Genomic DNA, 16,024 nt, shown 5'->3' on the forward strand with positions numbered 1-16,024 from the left:
CACAGGGAAGAGCTTCTGCCTCAGAGCTCATCTCAGTCTCCCCTCTGGCAGCATGTCCATGAACATGACAGACCTATTCCTTCCAGAAGTACTGGTTTACACAGACATTTCTCACAACTGTATCTACCTTCCAAGATGACGTCCATCTGCTACATACAGGCTATGCACTGTCACTAGCAGATCCATAGAGAACCACTACTCATAATTTTCATTCTGCAGGTCCAAATATTCAGGTAACTATCAGAATGAGAATGGGGAGACAGAACTAATCATAGCCTGCGTGGGACAGCATTGTACAGATCCAAAATACAATGTGAAAACATATCCATCAAGGAAGCAGACTGACCCCAAAATGCTGACAACATTAACAGAGCAAGACATGCCAGAATTACTCTTTAGAAACTCTCTGAGAAGGTACCACTTTGCATTCATTCAGCATGTCGTCATAACCTCAGGATACCTCCTATAATTAGGAGCTTCTATAATTAGGATACAGCTAAGCATTTTCATTCCAGATCTGTTTATCACATTAGCGGTATGGTACAGTAAGTGCTCTAAGTGCAAAGAGAAGGAATACAAGTACAAGAAAATAAGCTACACTGACACAGTCATTATTTTATATGCTGATGTCTGCATGACCTGCTGCTCACAGAACTCCTCTTTGCACTCTTAACAGCAGTGAGGACCTGCTTAGCTTCAGATATTGGCAGGTACATGAGCTTTTTGTTCCCCCTTTTTTCACTCTCAAGCACAAGTACTTTTATTCTTACAACTGTATTGACAAAATAAATGAACTGAGAACACAATGCTAGAAACATTTCTGTTAGAGACACTCGCATACAAGACCCTGAACAGACTCTGCCTTTGCAGTGTCTGTGACACCCAAGAGAGGCGAAAGGAACAATAACATTCCCAAGGAATAGCACTGGCGGGGACCACAGCTACAAACCAGGAAACAAGGGAAGAAAAGCCAGTTTTGGTTAAGAGGCAAGTAAAACCCATGAACCGGGCTCCAGGGAGACCTCAGAGCAGCTCCCAGTGCCTAAACGGGCTACAAGAAACCTGGAGAGGGGCTTTGGACAAGAGCCTGTAGGGACAGGCCAAGGGGAATGGCTTTAACCTGCTAGAGGGGAGACTGAGATAAGATCTTAGGAAGAAGCCTATGATTCTATGATAACCAGGACTTCAGAAATCTCTCTGGAAGTCAGACAGAAGTCAGATTTTCACAGAGACATCTGCAACGGATTCAGGTTCTTGAACTACAAAACTCTACCATCTAGTCCTCAACTGAGTTTCTAAATTTTTAAACAAAGGTAGGAACCCACCAACTCTTAGGTGTCATCTCCTGTCCCTTCCTTGAATGCGTGACATTGGCTCCTTAACGTAGCCGGTTCTTGGCAGTGATGTTAAGCTTCATTTAGGTACAGAACATCACAATGATCCTTAGCAGTCCCATGATCCTTAACAGTCCCATCCACTGAAGCTTATTTCTCTCTAGGGACCTTAGTATGAAAAGGCAAAACTGTTGAACAGAAGGCAACATACCTTCCTCTATGTTTAAATCCAGGGACATATCTGCTTGCAATGGCAAGAAGCAGAAAAAGCAAGTACCACCTCAGAGAAGAGCTCTGTCACCTCATCAGTTACCTTCTTCACACAGTAACAGCTCTCTGAGGGGCAGACAAGGCTGCATGTGTTGTACCAAACTGCAACGCGCTTAGCTGCTGGCACTATTTATAATCACTAATTTATATGCAGAAATAGTTATAAACAGTAAATGTAGAGATTGACACATTGTTGAAAGCTGTTCTACCCATGTCAGAGAGTACACAGCCCAAATCCTGCATCCCCTCCGGTGAGAAGAAGATGCAGAGGGAACTGTTCTTCCCACAAATTAATACTTGGTTACACATCAAGTCCCAGAGCGATTAGCAGCAGGAGCAACCACATCTTCCGAAGGTAACTAGATGAAAATAAAATGCGTCTCTAGCTTCTGAAATGCACCTTTCTCTTCCAACAGCTAATATGGAACATGAAAATTAACTCAAAGCTGTCAATGGCTTTTGCATTTTTCACTCTGCTTATTTGTGGAGAGAGGTCAGAGACAGGCATTGCCAATGATGCAAGCACTTGAGTATGCAGGGACAACTGTCTGTATTTTGCTGTAAAGCCTGGCAGCCAGCAGGTCTCCTGGTAACATCAGTACAGTCCAATGGTAACTCTTCACTGGTTAAGGGTTTCTGTTGGTTTCTGCAGTTTCTGCACTGCCACAGCATGGAAGGTCAGAAAAGACCTGTAATAGACTTGGGAAAACTCTGAGGCTCTCCTGACCAGACAGCAATTCAGCCAGTCTTATCCTGGCCTCAACCTGCAAACAGCCCCTTAACACAGACCAGCAAACACAAACCACATTCTCTTAACCACCTACACACAGACCTGCACTACAGTCTGTTTAGTAAGAGTATAAACACATTGCTGTCCTGGTCTGTACCGTAAATGTTACTATCGGTACAAAAATTACTATTGGCTTTCTCCAAACCCCAGATGCCGTCATTCTGAAAGGCCCTGCTGTGCACAGCAACAGTTGGCAGAGTATTTTCTTTTTATGTTTATCTAATTTGAGACAACACTGAAAACCTTATGTGGAACTGCACACAATTCAAGATGCATGTTCAGCTTCAGCTTCGAATCATCTACCAAACAAGAGGAACCACTGTTGGGTTTAGCTTATTCTTCATTGATTAATCACAGGCAAGACTCCCCCAGCAGCGTGTGTCCCCAGCACATCAGTAAGGATTATGTTCACAGATACTCTGTTTAGACAGTGCTGTGTTAAATCCCAGCAAATAATGTGGTCACTGAGATGTGTGTGGAGCCCTTCAGGAGCAGAGCTGCTAAAACAATTAGGTAATGACATGAGGAAGCAGTGGGTGAGCTGCACATCTTGATTCTTCCTAGGGATGAAAGCTTCACTAGGGCTTGCTCTTTTATCTCCAATTTGTTCGGGAGAAAAAGAGCCATTGCTACACCACACTTCCCCTATTAGAAATGTCAAACACTTTGACATTATTTTCTCCCATGCCACTGAGGAGCTCAGAGTAACAAAGGAAAACACCAAGCTCTCCATGCAGCACTCAGCATGCCACTCATCGACACCATTTCCTCACACGACAGCTATTAGCAACCACTGTAGCTGCAGGGAATTTCTCATGTCCAGAAAGGCTATTCCAAAAGTCCAAAAAGCCCACGGTCTTTATTTAAATCTGTCAGTAAAGCAGCTAGAAATAGATGTCCCTCTGCTGCTGCTACTGAGATTACACAAGTTAAACTAGTAGCAGGTAACAAGGGATTTCCTCAGAACTCTTTCATAAGCAGCTTTCTGGGTACTTATTACCATGACAGAGGAAAGTGAGAGCCTGAGAAACTCAGCTGACAGCAGAGCAGACCTTTGCCTCAGGCAAAGCAGAATGAATTCCCCTCGTAGGTAATTTCTAGCCCAGGGCTGCGTCTCATTACTCCTGCCCAAGCCAAGGTTGTTCGAACTTCAGTGTCAGTTGAGCTGCGGACGTGTCTCTTGCTGGCACTGCTCTGAAAGCAGGAGCTCTGGTTTTATTTAGCTGGAAATCTGGTCTAATGTAGAGAGAAGTGTGGAAAGAAAAGAGTGTTTCTGGAACGTGGAGCCTCACAAGACAGATTATATAAAATATAATGAGAAAGCTTATAGTATCCAGGAAAAGGATTGAGTTACATCCACCAAGCAGTGTTTGCTCAGCAGCAGCAGGGATGAGTTCACAAAGTCATCCTTAATAAGGATGATAGGTAGGGGAGGATGCAACTTTCATCTGGATAACCTGAATGATTTCTAATTTGTCTGTGTCCTAAATAAGAAAATAGAAACACTATATGCACGTGATTTTGTTTTCCTCTAAATTAAATACAAGTTCAACACTGTCACAGAGACAGGTAAAGTTAAATAGCTCAGAAAAAAACCTTTTGGCTCAGTGGATGGAACCTTATCAAGCACTAAAAGGGAAAAAACATCCTATTGCTCTGCTGCCAGGATTCCAAGGACAGGCAGAGCTGGGGGCTGCAGCCTGGATCAACCATCACTCACACTTGGAACCATCTTGTGCAGGAGGTCATGGAGGAGTGAAGGCCCCTGCAGTCTGGAGAACCATGTCTGACTCTGGAAAAGGGACCAAAGTGAGCCTTAGGGAAAGATCATTCTGAAACCAGCATCAATCTGGATAGACTCAGCACTTTCTGCTGTTTCAGCAGTGTTTTATCTTTTGTCTTTATAGAATGGTTTGGGTTGGAAAGGACCTTAAGGTTCATCCAGTTCCAAACCCCCACCACGGGCAGGGACACCTTCCACTAGAGCAGGTTGCTCCAAGCCCCTGTGTCCAACCTGGCCTTGAACACTGCCAGGGATGGGGCAGCCACAGCTTCTCTGGGCACCCTGTGCAGTTAAAAATAAATACTTTCATTATATATTTTCTAGTTTGTGTCCTCCCTCAGAATTTCTATCTGAGACACAGGCCTTGTAGGAGCATTTTAAGGGTGACAGCAGCAGCCTTGCTTTTCTTGATTCCTTCTTGTGAACTTAAAAGTTAGCTCATAAAAGCTCAGGCACTAATGAACCACTTCTGGCAGAAGCAGCTTTTCAGGCTGAAGAGTGACTCTGAACTGGGAACATTTCAGCACAAAATACAAAACATTGGAGATATTAAATCTTCCAAGGATGAGACTCTGGTTAAAAAGGAGCTCCTGGAATTTTTGCTGGTGGGCTGACTTTGGATTTATGTTGAATGGAGTTTCACTTATGCTGAAAGACCAAAATGTTCCTGAGATGAGGGAGTTTGAAACAGGAATTAACTATGGATACAAGGCCAGACCTTCTTTGTAGCTATCTGAAGACAAATATTCTTCACTGCCTCAAGACTGTATCTTCACAGCATCCCCTATTTTTGAATTCCAGAAGAAGAGAGAAGCCAACCCCAGTATTGAAGAGGACACCACATTAACCAAACATTCGCTCAGCTGCCCCTTGTGTCAGGCTTTTAGGATTCCTACAGCTCTTGATCACCTGCTCATCACCACTGCTGGTTTTGCCTTTCATCCAAGCTCCCCTGGATGCAGCCAACAGCAAAACAAACCAGGAAAACAGAACAGGGCTGGCTGATGCTCCCTGAAATCCACTCTCCAATGCGGATTTCAAGGTGATTTGTGCTCCCATCCTCCTTGGTTCCTGAGAATGGGAGGGGAAGCACAAAGCTCTCTTTTGTGTGCTTGGAGCCAAACAAGGAATTAACTTCCCCAGCACAGTATCTGCTTCGAAGCATTCGGTACGTCAGGGGGACAATAAATTTCATGGCTCTATAAAGCTGATTGAAACCTGATTACACAGCAAGCTACGGGCTCTTTTCTCTAGGACTCACCAACTGCCTGTGCTTCTTAGGAACAATTACTACTGCAGGTGATTTGGAATTGCAGCTGGGATGGGCATTAGTTTCAATCTTATCAGGAAGTTTCAGACATTTGGGGTGCAAGACTAAAGTCAATTGTACCAAGTGTTACACAAAAGGAATTATTTGAAGCAAGTTATCTTCTAATGAACAGGAAAGGGCTAGTGAACAATCCTTCTCCAGTGCTGGACTTCAGAACCAAAGAATGTATTTTATGACCAGATGAATGTGCGCATTTTCCCTCTTAAAACTCAGTTTAACCCAGGCAATTATTACTACTTACATCCTTCCCCGGCCCACTACATTTCACCCAGGAATTGGGAGGAAGCAAAGGGCTTTCATTTTTCCATTTTTGTACTACTTCTTTTGGTACAAGGTTAAGGGAGAGTTAAACAGCATTTCTGCAAGTTATATTTAAGGCTGGCAACATGTGAAAGACTAAAAGCCCTGAAGAATAAAGTCCTTTAATTTAGTCACAGCACAAGCACAGGATGGTTGGTAACGGTATAAAAAGCCATGGCACAGCTCTAGGAATGATTTTAACCCAGGGAGACCCCCCGAATAAAAGAGCCCCATTTGCTCTGTAACCTATTTACTGAAAGTCACATAAACATGGAGCCAATTAAACTTGAACACAAACACAGACACCACATATACAAGACAGGATATAACATGATCCTATACCCCATACCCAGCCTTTCTCTTGACCAGGAACAGGGAGAATAGTGCCGAGAAGTTTCACCTAATCTCTTTCTTCCTGTTCATATTTCCTTGGGGCTTTATTGCTTTTTGTTTTCTATAAATAAAACCAAATTTCACGTCTATGAAGAAGGGAGGAGGAATGGAGTAGGTAACAAAGTAATTGGGAGTGCCTCAGTAATGTATTCAGGCCATTAAGGATTTCATTAGGTTTACTAAAAGGTCATTAATGATAAAATATCTTCTTTTATTTTACCTACTTTCTGAACATTATAGTCTATTCTTCCATTCAAGCTTGCACCCCACTGACATTAATTAGCATGCTATATATTAAGGAGAGTTTTTAATGAGCTGTTATTTCATATGATTTTATTGGCGAGCCTCATTATTCAGTTTAACAGCAGAAAATGACAACTATAGGAATTGCTTTGATAGGACTGTAGCACTGAGGCAGTTATTCCAGCTCCATACTTGGGCCTCAGTTAGTTCCTGATGCTGAAAGCCTCAGGGCTGGGTTGGCCACGCTACACTGGGTGTACAAGAGCTGTGCGCAGTGAACAAACCCCCAAGTCCAACACACTGCAGGACTAACAACAGCCCATGACATGCTCTGCTTACTCTACATCAGAGTAACAGAAACAAGACCCACAACCCTACAAAATGGATTTGCCACATTTAGAGATAAAGCATCAGTCCTAGCTATTATTGCAGCTGATAATTGCAAGACCACATATTTTTAGCCACTTAAACTATCTATCTGTGCCTCTTTTCCAAGCCAAAGCTCTGCTTCGCCCTAAGTTGCTTTTCATCATTTCAGACAAAAGCGATTGAATTATATGATTGAATTGAATTATGATCAATTATGATTAATTAACTGAATGATGACTAAATTGAACCAAGGCCAGGTTGGATGGGGCTTGGAGCAATCTGCTCTCGTGGAAGGTGTCCCTGCCTGTGGCAGGGGGTTGGAACTCGATGAGCTTTAAGGTCCCTTCCAACCCAAACCAATTTGAGATTCTGTGATTGAATTAGAAACAAAAGGAAGTGTGTTGTTCTCCCTGTGCTACAACCTCACAGCAGTCAGCAGCCTCCTAAAGCTGTCCAGTCCCTGCTGCCAGTGACACCAATACCACTGGGGCAGCAGGAAAGCAGAAACCAGGCAAACCAGTAACAAACAGGGAGGGCAACAGGAGAAGGCAAAAAGGGACCCAAGGGACTCAAAATGACAGAGGCTGGTAATGAGGATAGGGCTTAGGAAATTAAACCCAAACCCATCCTGTCCACTGCATAGCACAGAAAGGACAGCAGTAAGATTAATTTCCCAAAAGGAACCATAATACTGGCATCTTGTCCTTTTGAAAGTGATGAAAACATCACCTTGACTGGCCTTTTCTCTTTTACACAGGGCCTCGGCTGCACCAATTAACAGGATAAAGCCACCACTTCTGCCTGTTTCAATCCCATCTATTTGCTAAATTAAGTGATACTTTAGATGAAACGGAAAAAAAACATCTAGGAAGGAAGTACAGACCTGTGTCTGTAGTCTGCTTTCAATTTAGCTAACTACCACATTCTGGTAAGCTAGATATTGTACCATCTGAATATGGAACTGTTAAACAGCTTGATTTGTATTACCAGAACTACCCAGCTGCACTGGCTCTTGAAAGATTAGATGGAAGAAATGGGATTAAGAATCAGCTGTTTTCCTGGATGAGCAATACAGAGAAACAGCAGGGCTGAAAGGAGAAAGAGATAGACCAAAATATATTTTTCCTAGAAAATAGAGCAATTGAAGGCAGAAAGACAAGACGTTCATGTATCTACAAAACAATTTTTAACATTTGAACTTCATTACAAGAAAGAAGAAATTGTTGGGGGGTTCTTGGGTGAGAGGGAAAGGGGTTGTTCAGTTCTTATCACTTAGTTTGGCTTAGAAAGAGCCCAACATGTACACTAAAATAATTCAGTTCTTTTTAAAGAAGAAACAGTTTTGTGGTAGCCAAACACTTTCTCATTTGCATGGGATTTATATCGCTGCAAGTCTGTTGGCTTCAAAAGAACAATAAAAAGGTAATCAAAGGAAATGCTGTGCTCAAGGGACCGTATTATGCTTTTATTTCTGGAAAGCTTGATCAAGCACTTTTCTCAAACAGTTGATTCATACTATTTATAACACAAGTGTGCTGCTTACCTGGAGGTTGTCATCCCATTAAAAAACCCTGACATCTGAGTTTCTCAAAAACCCCCTCTCATTTTCTCATCAAGATGTTACTGGAAATAATAGGATTTAAGAGAGCATCATTAACAAATGCTTCCAAGTGAAGAGTATCTTGCAAGTAACAGAGCGAGTAGCACACAATTAAGAATCCTATATAATTTGAAGAAGTTTGTTCAAAAGCTCTTTAAGGTGTTTATGCAGAGAGATATCCCTAATTAGGAAATCAATTCAACATTTCTGCATTTAAGGCTGTGTTTAACTGGGACAGGATGGGAAGAAACAACAGCAACAAAGATACAGCAGGTTCTTTCAAGGCCAGGTTGGTTGGGACTTGGAGCAACCTGGTCTAGTGGAAGGTGTCCCTGACCATGGCAGGGGGTTGGAACCAGGTGAGCTTTAAGGTCCCTTCAATCTAATCCAATCCAATGCTTTTCTCAATTGCCAAGAAAATATAACAAATCAGTGCAATCAGCACCATTTGCTTTCCGTAGCTTTTCAAGTAGCTGGGTATATACTCACAGCTTATTTGTACTTGAGAGGATGATGCAGCCTACTATAGAGCTGACAGTTCCAAACTTAAACAGATTAAACATGGCCACACAGTTTTGTTGCTACCTCAGATTGTTAAAGAATTCTAATTCAACACAGTACAGATGCAGTACAACACTTATTCCTTATGTAATTGACTTTCACGGACTCTGGACAAACAATATACTGCAGCACAAGACACTGTATAAATCCAGTGTCACAGGAAAACAACATTAGTGCTGCAGATGAAGAGAGAATAATGTCCAATTGTGTGAAGACCATTGTCAAATGCCTGTACAGATGACTGATAAAGCTGGGACCGAATATACCATCTTAATTGACCATTTCCTGGGTTTTGAGCACTTAATATTGTCTCTTTAATGTTCTCTTAATGTTCAGCTAAATGCAGCAGCAGCTGCGTGCAGCACGGACTTCCCTCAGTGCAGCTTAGTGAGCTGAAGAGAGCAAGCTTCGTCCCAGGAGTATCGTGCATCCACAGAATGCAACTGAGAAGCTGTAAAATGATTGATTTTCATGGGAACATTCAAAGCCACTTCTCACTGAAGGCAATTTCCCTGAATAGTTATCTTTCCACTATTTCAACTGTAGAGCTTTATAGGAAATGGTCGCAAGATTCCATGCTTTCTTTCCTGGGGGAGCTGTTTTTCACTCTTCTTAACCAAAAACTCTCCTTTAAATAACCAAAGAAATACCTACACCAAGTTGAGCTGTCAACCCTTTCAGGAAACCTTTGTTTTTTTGCTACACCTTTTAGCAGGGAAGATTTTATCCCGAAAATGTCAGGTTTCCTGAATAGCTTAAAAAAGGACTATAAATAGAAACACATGCGTATGCATGCAGTGAGTAGCTACTGCACCAAAAGATCATGCTTTGTGTTATAATAAGTAGGCATTTTCAGGGGTTAAAGGTGGAAGAAATTTGTTTCCACCCTATCGTAAATGCAGGCAGTGCATCCCCCAAATACAGACCTTATTCATGACCCTCAAAGAGGCAGTTCCCATGTAATGACCTCTCGTGCTGGGAAGAGTGAAGCGATGGAGAAGAAATGGCAACTGGAGAGATGAAGAAGGGCAGACTGCAATTTTACATGGCAACCAGGAGGATCTGTAACCTCTGAAGTGCAATTTAAACTCAAATCCACTGGGATTAGAGGAACTAGGCTAAAGCATCCCATTAGAGCTGAATTTGTGTATGGAAGTCCCGTATATTATTATCCCTGGTATCTAAATAGAGATATAGAGCATTTCAGGAACAGTGACTGAGAAAACTAGCTAGTTGGAAGCTGCATCATCATTTTTCCCCAAGACCCATGTGCAACCCACATGGGACTTCATAATCATAAAGATGAGAACATAAGCGATTACTAGACTACACCTTACACTGCTTAAAAAGACAGCTTGCTGCTTAAACATTGCTTTCAGAGGCACGGCTCACCAAAAGGACTTCAACAGCCTGAGAGTGTTTTTCCAGCCAAGGAACTGAATATACTGTAGGCACCCTTTAAATGCTTCTAGGACTGGCATGCCTTAAAACAATGCCTGCCCCCAGCAATGTGACAAATGACAGGAATACTGGGGGGGGTTTCCCCTTCTTTCCCTTTAAGGGCAAAACATTCTAAAATCTGGCAATTCTGAGAAATAGGTCAAACACAAAAAATGTATTGTCAAAGGTGAAAGCCGACATCACCTATAGAGTGCACCTATGAGCCTCCAGCTGCTCAAATGGGCAGTGAAATGCAGATATAAATAAGGGGGTTTAATTTACATTTTCAAGATCATAGAATCATAGAATGGTTTGGGTTGGAAAAGACCTTAAGACCATCCAATTCCAACCCCCTGCCACGGGCAGGGATGCCTCACACTAGACCATGTCACTCAAGGCTCTGTCCAACCTGGCCTTGAACACTGCCAGGGATGGAGCATTCACAACTTCCTTGGGCAACCCATTCCAGCACCTCACCACCCTCACAGGAAAGAACTTCTTCCTTACATCTAACCTGAGCTTCCCCTGTTTCAGTTTGAATCCATCTCCCCTTGTCCTATCGTTACAATGCCAGTTTGCACAAAATATGTGGGTCCACCCATGTACCTGAAGCACTTCAGTTTGGATTATGGAACAAACATGCTTTAAACAACCTTATGTCAACAAAAAGCAGGAAAATTCAAGTGCCAAAGCTGGTCACAGAATCATAGAATGGTTTTAGGTTGGAAGGGACCTTAAACACCACCTACTTCCAACCCTCCTGGTCCATGAACTTAAATTAGGTTGCTTGTCCAATGACAGCATGGGTCTTTCTGCTGTTTGATGGTGGTTTGACTTTACACACATAGGAGAAAAAAAAGAAGAAAAAAGAAATCTTTGTTGCATGTCTCTGTACACAAAGGCTTTGCAGCTGAACTCCCACATGGCATCAGCACAATAAGCAGCATTTGATTATTAGGGATTTTAAAGCATAGCAGCTTTTCAGGGCTGATATAAAAAGAATCCAAGTTGTGGTGCTTTCAGTCTGCCAGGGGACTGAAGGGGAACAGGACCTACTACAACATTATTAGATGCTGCCACTCACAGCTCGCTACAAGAGACAGCTGTAGTAACACCTCTTCCATGAATGTCACCTGCAAAAACAGCTCTGTAGAGCATTCTACCCAAACCAACATACCAGCAAATCCATTATCACTGTTCAGCCGTGATTCTGAACACAGACTGATCTGTTTGTCTCATCTAAGTACCTACACACCCTGGAGCTACCTGGGGACTTTACTATAACTAGAGCTCTTAAACTTCCTCTCTGTCGCAGGGCTTACTTGCAAGAGCAGCCTACACATCTCCCTCAGGGCTTTCCTGACTGGGCAGATCAACTGCAGATAACTCAGCATACAGTCGTGTTCTCAACTGCTCTGCTGTGCTCCTCCAGCACCACAGAACGAGCTGTACCATCACTTGCTTTCACACAGCTTATACCCTAATCCTTTCAGCATACTGATTAATTGACTTGCAATTCTGGGAGCTTTCCAAGTTCCCTTGAACAAGAGGTTTCTGCTTTCTAGAAACAGACTGCAATTACATACTCATTTGGGGCTCTAGATGGTTCCTTAGTTTAAAAATCCAGCTCTGTCTGTACCCAGCTGAACACAGGGGTGGTTAAAGCAGTTTTAAGTGCAAGGCTATTGCCACCTTTATTTTCACAATGGTATTTTAAAGGATAAAAGAGATTTGCATAAGTCCAAAAGGTTTATTAAGGTCCTTCCATTTTGTTTAGGCTCTTTAGAAGTACTCAGTCATTACTGTCCCTGCCCACGGCAGGGGAGTTGGCACTAGATGATCTTAAGGTCCTTTCCAACCCTAAACATTCTATGATTCTATGAAATTAGTACTGTGTGCTGGGTAAAAACCTGGCTGTATAGGCAGGCCCAAAGAGAGGTGCTGAAAGGAGCTGATTCCAGTTGGTGGCCGGCCACTAGTGGTGTTTCCCAGGGGTCAGTACTGAGGCTGGTTCTGTTTAATATCTTCACTGATGATCTGGATGAGGGGATCAAGGGCACCCTTAGTAAATTCGTGGACGACACCAAGTTGGATGGGAGTGTTGATCTGCTGGAGGGTAGGAAGCTCTGCAGAGGGATCTGGGCAGGCTGGATGGATGGGATGAGGTTAACTGTATGAGGTTCAACAAGGCTTTTGGAGGTCATTACTACTGAAGAATTACTTTGGTCCCAGACACATGGCATGAAATCTTAAAATAACCCCAGCAGAGACAAAGGTGCAGGTTTAAGTACCTATGGTAGGCTGGGGATTAAGCAAACAGTACCAAAGATGCAGCTACCTGGGCAACACTGGAAATTCTAATTCACCTTGACTTCTCTTTGGCTTCAGCTGCTGAATATGCACAGAATCATTATCAGGAAAGAAAAATCTGTTTGTCTCCACTGAGACTCGAGCAGTGATATGACTGGAGGGGCAAAGTTACTGTCATGATGCATCACTACCCCGGAGGCACTGAAGTATCTCCATGTAGCTGCTCAGCCAGAAAAGCTACTCAGATTGCTGAAGTCCCTTCAATGAGCTGAGCCCAAGGCAATATTTTAGTAGGAAACTGCCTCTTTAAAAATTAAACAGAGTTATTTTTGCATCATTTGACTCGGATTATTTTAAACGTGTTCCATTATAGGTTACCTGTGTTGCCAGAAACATAATGAATTTGCAACTGATTCTCTTCAGCTTAATTCCTTAAAAATACAGACAGCTTTAGTGCGTAATTCCTTACACAGACACAGGACAGCCTGTAGTACATGTTCAAAATACTGCAAGGGTTAGTTGTATTCTAGTACAGACACGCAATATGTAACTTGCACAGACTGCCACAAGCGTATCAACAAAAAATGACTCCTTATGTAGTCATGGTTATTGCCTGGCTGAAATAACATGGAATTATTGAGAGGAACTTCCATTCATTTATGAAGTCTTGCCACGTCAAATCCCATCTACCCTTTGTGAGCCAGCTGGAGAGATGACCTAAAAGTCAAGTTACATTTAAGCCCAAGAGAAAGTCAGTATCTCTTGCTCACACTGTCGTGTAAGAGCTCACTGGTGTGAAACCTGCTTCATTTTTCCCATTTGACCATCACTGTGACAGAGACAGGCAGTGTCAGTGAGGAGATCTAGCAGTGACATGTTAGAAGACATGCTGGTCCAAAGTGAGAAGCTGGAGGGAAGAGGAAAGGAGCAGAACCTCACTGGTGATGGCAGAGTGGCTTCTTGCACCTGTCCTTTTCCAGAGTAAGTTTGTAAATTCAGTTAGCATAAAAGAGAAAGCAAAAAAGCAGTTCTTCTCCTCTGTATCAGAAAACGCTGCACAAACCCACACTGAGGATTCCTACATCACCATAAAAGCATCTTTTTCTAACCTTACTTATAGGTAAATCCTGAACCTATAAACTAAAACACACTCAGCCAGCACTGATGCTCCACTTTCTGCTATATAATAAAAGTGCCTGTACCTTCTCTTGTAGGACTATCTCTCATTTCACATGATCCTCTAAAGCAGCCTTTTATATTCCTTCTCCACATATTTGGTGTACACAACATTATGGATAGTCTCACCAGAAGCAGATTACAACAGTAACGCCTCCTTACCTTAACAAGAAGCATCTCCTCTGATACACTCTAATCACATTCATTAGTTTTCCCATCCAGCACAGGATGGCCAGTGATCACCTGTAGCCTGCTGTGTGTTTTGTTTGGAGGCAGGGAGAGTGGTTGGGCTAGACAGATTATCATCGAGAGATTCAGTGAGAACACTACAAGATAAGACTTAATGGCTATATTCTGCTGAGCTTGCCAGGAGGCCGTGTGACTTTTGGAAACGCAGAGAGGAATTACCTGCAGTATTTAGGTATAAAAACTAACAGACATTTACCTCAAGAAAAAAGGAAAGAAAAGAGACCATGGAGATACAGCAGCTGAAAAAAGGGCAGGAACTGAACACCCAAGACAGGGGGAATGTATGGCTCTCATTTTGCAACAAATCTCTCTTTTTCGAACTGGAAAACTTTCTCAGTGATAGCAGCAGACTATCTTGAAGATGCTTCTCTATTTTAATCAGGCTTCTTTTAGCACCTGCTGAAATCTCAGAGCTCAAGATTGGCTTAAACACAAATGAAAAGGGCCCTGTGGCATGTATTCCTTGACAACAATCTGTTCTCCTCACCTCATAGAGTGTAATGATGCCATTTGTCTCATTTGGAGGCTTCCACTGAACATAGATCTTCTCTTCAAAAGGTCCTCCCTGGATGGATTCCAAGGGAACGGGTCCAGGAACTACAGGGGAAAAAAAAAAACAACACCAAAAACCTGTGTGAGAAGCTCCCACAGCTCCAGCTGCACACACATCAGAATACACACCAAAAGGCCACCAGTCAGGAACTTCAGAGCTGAAAATAGCTAAATAGATATAATAAAAACCCCCCACAAAAACCTCAAGGCACCATCATTGCCAAGGTTCTAACCATATGAAAGGCCTATTCTTAACCACTGGTTCAAAGAGGAACACCCTCATCTAACCACTAAGTGATAAATAAAATCAGAATCCATGAAAATATGAAGCTAATTTCAGCAAGTCCTTATTCAAGCACAGCACAGCAGCAGCAGGGAATTAATGTGTCCTTCTCCTCCCACACAATAAACCTCTATCCCCCTAAACAGCCAGATTGCACCTTGGCATAAAGATGCTACTGGGCTGCACACCCTTATCAATATGAAAGATTGATTTCCTCAGTAAAGTAACAATGCAAGATTTATATTTCATTATGGCTACAAGGCCAGCTAAAAAATCCACTTACTCAAGCAAAAGTTGAATGCTGTGGAAGATAACTAATAAATGCACTCCCAAACCTGCCTGATGAAAACCCTGTTCATTTTTCTGAAGGATCTGCCATCCTCTTATGTCCCCCCAGATGACATAATGGGCTGCAAGAGCCACTTTCAACAGGAGAAACTTAGGACAACAACTCCTTCCAGCTCTGGCAGAGGAAGAACTTCTTCTTTAACACATTAGACAGAATGGAGGCTTGTCATCTGTGAGAGTCCTTGAAATAGCTCAGATGGGATAATAACACTTTAAAGCTTTCCATCAGTACTTCCGGAAAACAGTTCTTTTCTATCCAGAATGGAAGAGTTAGCACTGGATGAATTTAGCTTCTGAGACATATATAAACTGCTACATCCAGAAGATCAGTATTAAGAAAACCTACAGTCTAGAAAAGAAGATGCTATACTTCTTTTTACGGGACAGTGATGTGAAGACACAAGAAAAATCAACAAACACCAGGATTACATTTGCCCACATCATAGAATCACAGAATGCTTCGGGTTGGAAAGGACCTTAAGATCATCTAGTTCCAACCCCATTGCCATGGAAAGGATACTGCTCTGTGAGTCCTGCGTAATTCAAAACACAACCTCAAGGCCAGGCTGCATGTGGTTCTGGCCAACCTGAAGATGTCCCTGCTCACTGCAGGGGGGTTGGACTAGATGAGCTTTGGAGGCCCCTTCCAACCCAAACTATTCTATGATTCTACAGAATTAAACCTACTGCTGT

The 16,024-nt window shown here is 42.6% G+C and overlaps 1 protein-coding gene across 3 annotated transcripts in view; it reads right to left on the bottom strand.

Moving 5' to 3' along the window:
- The window catches only part of PTPRT (protein tyrosine phosphatase receptor type T), a 447,177-nt gene that overhangs the window by 139,936 nt on the left and 291,217 nt on the right, over positions 1-16,024 (bottom strand). For all 3 annotated transcript variants that reach the window (XM_030502880.1, XM_030502878.1, XM_030502879.1), the window contains one exon: positions 14,636-14,745. In XM_030502880.1, the coding sequence (XP_030358740.1) occupies positions 14,636-14,745 (110 nt within the window). The remainder of the gene's footprint in view (positions 1-14,635; positions 14,746-16,024) is intronic.

This window comes from Strigops habroptila, chromosome 13, assembly GCF_004027225.2.
Source record: "Strigops habroptila isolate Jane chromosome 13, bStrHab1.2.pri, whole genome shotgun sequence".
In the NCBI taxonomy this organism is placed as follows: Eukaryota; Metazoa; Chordata; class Aves; order Psittaciformes; family Psittacidae; genus Strigops; species Strigops habroptila.